Here is a 6,579-nt window from a genome sequence, read left to right as displayed (position 1 = left end):
TGATGATTCAGAGGGAAGAATGCCAAGTCGGGATGACAACAATGGCCAAAGAGCTGGATTCAGGGCAGAATGATAGGAGGTGTGATTGGAAAAGCCAGGCTGGCGCAGGTCTTTTCGGACTTTGCAGGGAAAGGGAGGGAACTGTATTCCATAAACTTGGTGCTTGGTCTTTTGACTGACAGCGGCAGCTGTCAAGAGTCACCCAGTGTCTTAGAGGACAGGGATCTAGGCTGTATTGGTTGCAATAAATATCAATGCCAGCCTGAGAGGACAGAGCCAAGTCTGCATTTTCCCATCCTGCCCTTGACCTTACTACATGGTCACGGTCAAATCTGTCATTCCAGGGCACCGGCTTTGGCCTAGGTCAGACAATGTTAAGGAGTACAGGAATTTTCCTTTACCTCCCCCCAAATCATTTCCACCTCACTCCCCCACAAGGACAATCTAAGTAACGGAAGCCGTAAATGCAGCTTACAGATAGACCCTCCACCCACTCCGAAGAGAAACGGATACTACACAAGAGGAGTGAAGCGAGAGATCCAAGTGAGACGGATGAGTTGCGCCCTCCACGCGGCCAGAGCCGGGGAAACGCGTGCGCACGCGCGGGCCCCACCCTCGGGCGAGGGGGTGAGGCTGGCGCCGGGGCGGGGCCCGTGACGTCAGGTGCGCGCGTGGCTCGGGCTGCGCAGGAACAGCTGGTGCCTCGGGAGGCGGCTAGTGAGCGGGCGGGCGTGGGCTGCTGGTGGCCGGACGGGGCCACGCTGCGGGAGCCGCCGCCGCCTTGCACCATTGCACCATGTCCGGTCAGCTGGAGCGTTGCGAGCGCGAGTGGCATGAGCTGGAGGGAGAATTTCAGGAGCTGCAGGTAGGACCGGGCCACCTGGTCCCGCAACTCTGTTACCTGAGGTGCGGTGCCTTCCCCATCTAACCATCCCAGCACCGGAGGTGGGGCGATAGGACCCAGAGGGTGGCCCAAACTGTGCGTCCGATGGGCTAGTGGGTGGCCTGGCACGGCCCCTTCCTATCTCCCAGAGCTTTGGCTCCTCTGTCTCTTGGGGCGCCCCCATTCTCGCACCCTTTCACTCGCTCTTTGCTCCATGTTCACCCTTCGCTGCAGAAAGTTGGTCTCTGGCCCCCGAGGCAAGTTCCAGGTGTGTTCACGAGGAAACAGTGACACTCAAAGGACACCAGAGCAACCCCGACACAGGGATTTCGCCCCCAACCCTGCTACTCTCCAGCTGCAGTTGGCTCCTTAACTACTACTCGCTCTTGCTGGTGGGGCAGCCGTCTCCTGCAACTGCGGTTTGAGAGTTACACTTGGCTGCTTTTATCTGGGACCCTTAGGCAGTTCTTAAGTATCAAGGACCCCCCTTGTCTTTGGGGGCCCTGATGTGGTTCTGCTTATAGGCTGCTGCGAGCCGAGTTTGGCATTGAGGAGAGCAAGCATCTGTCAGTTCTGACAGCTGGCTGCCTCACCCAGTGATAGAGGGTTGCACCAGGTGGGTCGAAGGTGACTATAAGAACTGGCTCTGGAGAGAATAGCATCGTCACCAGGTCCTATCAGGAGGGTCCAGAGAGGCCTCAGCTCTGGGGACTAGAGACTCAGGAAACCTTGGGGACAGCCAAGAGGAACAACACATGGCTCTCTCGCATGCCCCCGGGTGGTTTCACATCGTTTGCACCCTCCTCCTGTCAATGGACACATTGTCATAACCCTCTTCCCTATAGCGTCTCAGTCGGGCTGCCCTCCTGCAATGTCTAGAGGAGGGTGTTGTCAAGGGGTGTCTGTGATGGGTCTTTCTACAGAGGGATGCTGGGGAGCCCGAGAAGGAAGGCAGGGGCAGAGACTAAGGTACCCAGGGCTGGCATCCCTTTGAGGTCGGTTGGTGCCTCCTCTTTTAGATCCAGGGCCTGGGTCACTCACAGTTCCCAGAGGATCCTTTTGGTTCCGCCCACAGGGAGAAGACTCAGCCACAGCCTAACAATTTGTCCCACTGGGTTGTGAGGCTGTGTCCTGCCACAGAGCCAGTGAGTGAGTGGGTCTTAGGGTTGGGAGTGGGAGACAGGGTTTCCTGCATGGCGCTTTTGCTCATGTTTTCTTCCTTTGGGCTTACTTTAAACTCCGAGGAGGAGGAGCCTACCACTGCAGAACTATGCCATTAATGCAATTATCGACAATTAGGTAGCAAGTCTTGGCAGGCAGGTGTTGCAAAGGAGTCCTTTGATTTGTTATGATCCGGCTTGGACAGGAAGATGTCATGATGTGTGTCAGGTGCTGGGGTGGTCAGGGCAGGGGAGTTATGGGTTGATCTGCATCTCATCGTTTGGTGGTGAAGGGCTATAGACAGACCTGGTGAGTGGAGATGGTGAAGTCTCCGAGCTGGTGGTCCCTTAGAGATAGGACAGCTGGGACAGACTAGATCCTCCTTTGAGAAAGAGGGACCCAACTGGTGTAGGCTTGATGGTTAACTTCTGGGTCTGAGGGCTTTTAGTGAATGGCTTCCTGGTGGTCAAGATCATAGACTGGAGCAAAAATTACCATCTCTCTCTCCATATATATATGTATATATGTATATGTATATACACATGTATATACATGTACATATATATGTGTATGTGTGTATATGTGTATGTATACATACATTCATATACCCACATATACATATATACTCATTTATGTATATTTACATATAAATGCATATTTATAACATATAACATTTATAATATATTTAATATGTAATGTTTATATGTAAATATATACTTATAAATATATATTTAGAGGTTTATTGTTTTTGTTTATGTATATGGGTGTTTTGCATGCATGCATCTCTGTGCACCGTGCACCACCTTCCTGCCTGGTGCTGGAGGGATCCGGAAGAGACTGTCATCAGATCCTCTGGAATTTGAATTATAGACAGTTGTGAGGCACACATGGGTTCTGGGATCCAAACTCAGGTCTTTGCAAGTGTAGCCAGTGCCGGTAACCACAAAGCCATTTCTCCTGCCCATTTGTTTATTTTCTTGTTAGGTTTTTTTTTTTTTGGTTCTTTTTTTCCGGAGCTGAGGACCCAACCCAGGGCCTTGCACTTCCTAGGCAAGCACTCTACCACTGAGCTAAATCCCCAACCCCTTCTTGTTAGTTTTATTTATGTGTCTCTGTGTGTGGGTGCCTGTGGGATCAGGAGAGGAAGAAGGTTTTAGATTCCCTGGAATTGGAGTTATACCATCTAACGATTTTGCTCTTGAGACGGTGTTTCACTGTAGCCTGTCTGGCTGCGCAAACCATGCAGGACTCAAACTCACAGAGATCAGCTTCCTTCCACCTCCCAAGTGCTAGGATCAAAGGTATATGCCACCCACGCTGGCCAAGAGGTCCATCCACAATTTCTATTCTAAGACGGGGAAACTGAAGCTTCGAAGGACCAGGACCGATTGTTCTAGTTGGGATCACCAGCTGTTCCGTGCTGAAAGTTAGTGCTAGATTATTCAGGAAATGTCTGGAGTCTGCCGGTCCTTGCGTACAAGAGACTTCTGTTTTAGTACATGTGCTGTCGAAGACAGTCTTCTGAACTTCTAGGAAGAAAGTGTCCAAGTCCTGGGTATATGCTGGGTGTATGTTGGACAGAGATTCTGTTGAGACTCTTGTGGGGAAACAAGGAGATGATACAGCTGTGTGTGTGAGTGTGTGTGTGTGTGTGTGTGTGTGTATGTGAATGCGTGTGGGGTGTATATGAGTTTGTATGTGTGTGGTGTGTGTGTGTCTGAGTCTGTGTGTGCACAAGTGTGTGATGAGATGTGCGTGTATGTGAATTTGTGTGTGAATGTGTGTGATGTAGGTATGTATGTGTACACAAGTATGTGTATGTGAGTTTGTGTGTGGTGTGTGTGTCTCTGTATGTGTGTATGTGAATGTGTGTGGTGTATGTGTATGTGAGTTTGTGTGTCTCTGTATGTGTGTATGTGAATGTGTGTGGTTTATGTGTATGTAAGTTTGTGTGTCTCTGTGTATGCCTAAGTGTGTGTATATGAATGTGTGTGTGGTGTGTGTATGTGACTTTGTGTGTGTGAATGTGTGTGGTATGATTTTGTGTTTCTCTGAGTGTATATAAGTGAGTGTATGAGTGTGTGTGGATGTGAGTGTGTGTGAATGTGTGTGTGTGTGTGGGGGGTCTGACTGCAACTGGAAAAGTTAACAATAGAAGGGACTTTTTTTTTTAAACAATAGGAGGGACTTTTTTTTTTTTTTTTTTTATGTCATCAGGAAATCCTGATTAGCCAGTTCTACAGCTGCCTAAGAATCTGGGATAGTGGGTTTCAGCTTTGCTGGGTTTCTTCATTTCTGGGGAGATGAGTTGTGTCCACATTTTACGTCACCTTCCCTTTTTGGAATGGAAGAAAGAGGAAGCCTGTGTCTCAGACCCTGGAACATTTAAAAGGTCTTTGGAATCCCCCTTCACCTACAGAGAGCAGGAGTAATGCCCTGAGCCTTCAGGAAGATCTGTTCTCTTCGGACTGGGATTTACATTTCCTGGGGGCGTTGCTGGACTCTGCGGGAAGCTGAGTCTCCGTGAGGACTTGGTATTTAAGTACTGGAAGGGGGCATCAGTTGGAGATCAGCGTGTACTTGTCCCCTTGGCCTGTGGGGTGATCACAGAAGGTCACTTTACAGGCACTGGGGCTGAGGGTTTAATGATCAGTTCCTGCCTTACGTCACTGGAAACCTGACCCCACCTTCCATAGCACTGGAAAGCAGCCTTTCTCAGTGCCTGGCTTTGTGGATCACTGAGGTCCTGTATCCCATTGTAAAAAATGGGTGCACCACAAACAGTAAAAAGGAGGGGGTGAACCTAGAAACAAAGTTGTGAGCTGCCCCACATGGATACTGGGATCTGAGCTCGGGTCCTCTGTAAGAGTAGCAAGCGCCATAAATGGTTGAAATGTCCTCCCCCCCACCATTTAATTATAAAAATGCACATTTATTTGTGTGTGTGTGTGTGTGTGTACGTGTGTGGATCCCACAGCACATGTGTAGAGGTCAGAGGACAGCTGTAAGATCTTTAAAGTCCTGAGGGTCGAATTCAGGTCATCGGGCTGCTCTGGAGTCTGTTTTTCTGCCTCCCTCCCTTCCTTTCTTCTTGGCATGGTCTCTCTATGTAGCCCTAGGTGTCCCAGAACCATCTAGGAGGACCAGGCTGGCCTCAAACACATAGAGATCTCTTGCCTCTGCTTCCTGAGTGCAAGGGTTAAAGGCGTGCACCACTATGTCCAGCCAAATGTGTACTCTTAACCACCACACAAGGCAGATTCATGTGGAAGAGTTCTTTTGTTAGCCCTGGTTGCCCTGGGAACCTCTCGCTTTAGAAGCAGGTAAAGTAGAAAGAGCACCAGCCGGGGTGTCAGCATTCCTGGGCTCAGATCCTTGCTCGGTGGATATCTAGTATCTGGCCAGTAGCAAGCTGGCACTCTGAGCTTGACCCAGTCTGATGGTGATGTTACCCAGGTGCTGTTACTGTGTAGCCATAATGTTACACAGCGGATTGATTGACACATGGATATCTAAGCAACACCCCCTCCCCTCCCGTAAGGAGACTAAAGCTGAGGAAGTTGACAATCATCAAGTTGGCAGGGCATGGTGATACGCGCCTTTTATCTCAGCTCACAGGAGGCAGAGGAGGACCTGCCTCTGCCTCCTGTGTCTACTTAGCAAGTTCCAGGACAGCTAGGGCTAGGGACAGATACATAGAGAGACTGTGTAAGAGGAAAAGAAAATCATCGAATTTGAACCCAGGTCTGTTCTTTGACTTAGATTTTTGTGTTCCTGACACAGCAGGCCCTAAAGTATTTTGAGGCTCCTTAGCTCAAGAAGCGTTAAAGAAAAATGTATTTTATTATTATTATTATTATTTTACATTTATTTATGTGTGTGAGAGGGCTTGTGTGCCATGGCGGACGTGTGGAGGTTAGGATGACTTACAGGAGTCACTTCTCTCTACCGCGTGGGTTCCAGGGGTTGAGTTTAGGAGGCTGGGCTTGGCGCCAAGTGCTTTTTCCCACTGGCCCCCTAGAAGAAAAGTTTTGAACTTGCGTAGTCTCTTTTCAACCTTCTTATGCCTGGTTAAGACTCAGTTATAACTTTTCGTGACCAAATCCAGGTCTACTGGTTTTAGGGCAAAAAGGGAGTACATGGACTCCTGAATTAGGTAGTTCAGTCGAAATGACTTTAAACAAGGTTGGATGCAGGCACTCAGTTTATGTTTGTGTGTTTCTCTGTGTTCTTTCTCTTCAATTTCATTACTAGCCTCCCCCCCAACCCCCTCCTTGGCTCGATCAATGAAGGTGACTAGTCTAGTTCTGGTGGCACACATTTCTAGTCTCCTCTCTTAGGAGGCTGAGGCAGGAGGATCATGAGTTCAAAACCAGCTTTCTGAGAGAGCTCTGACTGGGGTCAAGGGTAGGTAGGTAGGTCTCAGCTCGTCTCACGTCATTATTCCAGATATTGGTCATATGTCTGTCTGCCTCTGGAGCCTCCAAGTGGGGTCAGTGGAAAGATGGACAAGACTTTCTTTCTTTCTTTCTTTC

At 49.2% G+C, this 6,579-nt stretch overlaps 1 protein-coding gene across 2 annotated transcripts in view; it reads left to right on the top strand.

The window, feature by feature from the left end:
- Positions 1-655: 655 nt before the first annotated feature.
- Positions 656-6,579, top strand: part of Tmem120b (transmembrane protein 120B) — a 40,590-nt gene continuing 34,666 nt past the window's right edge. Inside the window, 1 exon segment of one of the 2 annotated variants that reach the window (NM_001271309.2) lies at positions 656-865. In NM_001271309.2, coding sequence (NP_001258238.1) covers positions 797-865 — 69 coding nt within the window. In that variant the 5' untranslated portion in view covers positions 656-796. 2 annotated transcript variants of the gene reach the window in all.

The sequence above is a fragment of the Rattus norvegicus genome, chromosome 12, assembly GCF_021556685.1.
Source record: "Rattus norvegicus strain SHRSP/BbbUtx chromosome 12, alternate assembly SHRSP_T2T, whole genome shotgun sequence".
Classification (NCBI taxonomy): Eukaryota; Metazoa; Chordata; class Mammalia; order Rodentia; family Muridae; genus Rattus; species Rattus norvegicus.
Note: the sequence above shows the minus strand (reverse complement) of the source record. Positions and strands in the feature narration are given on the sequence as shown.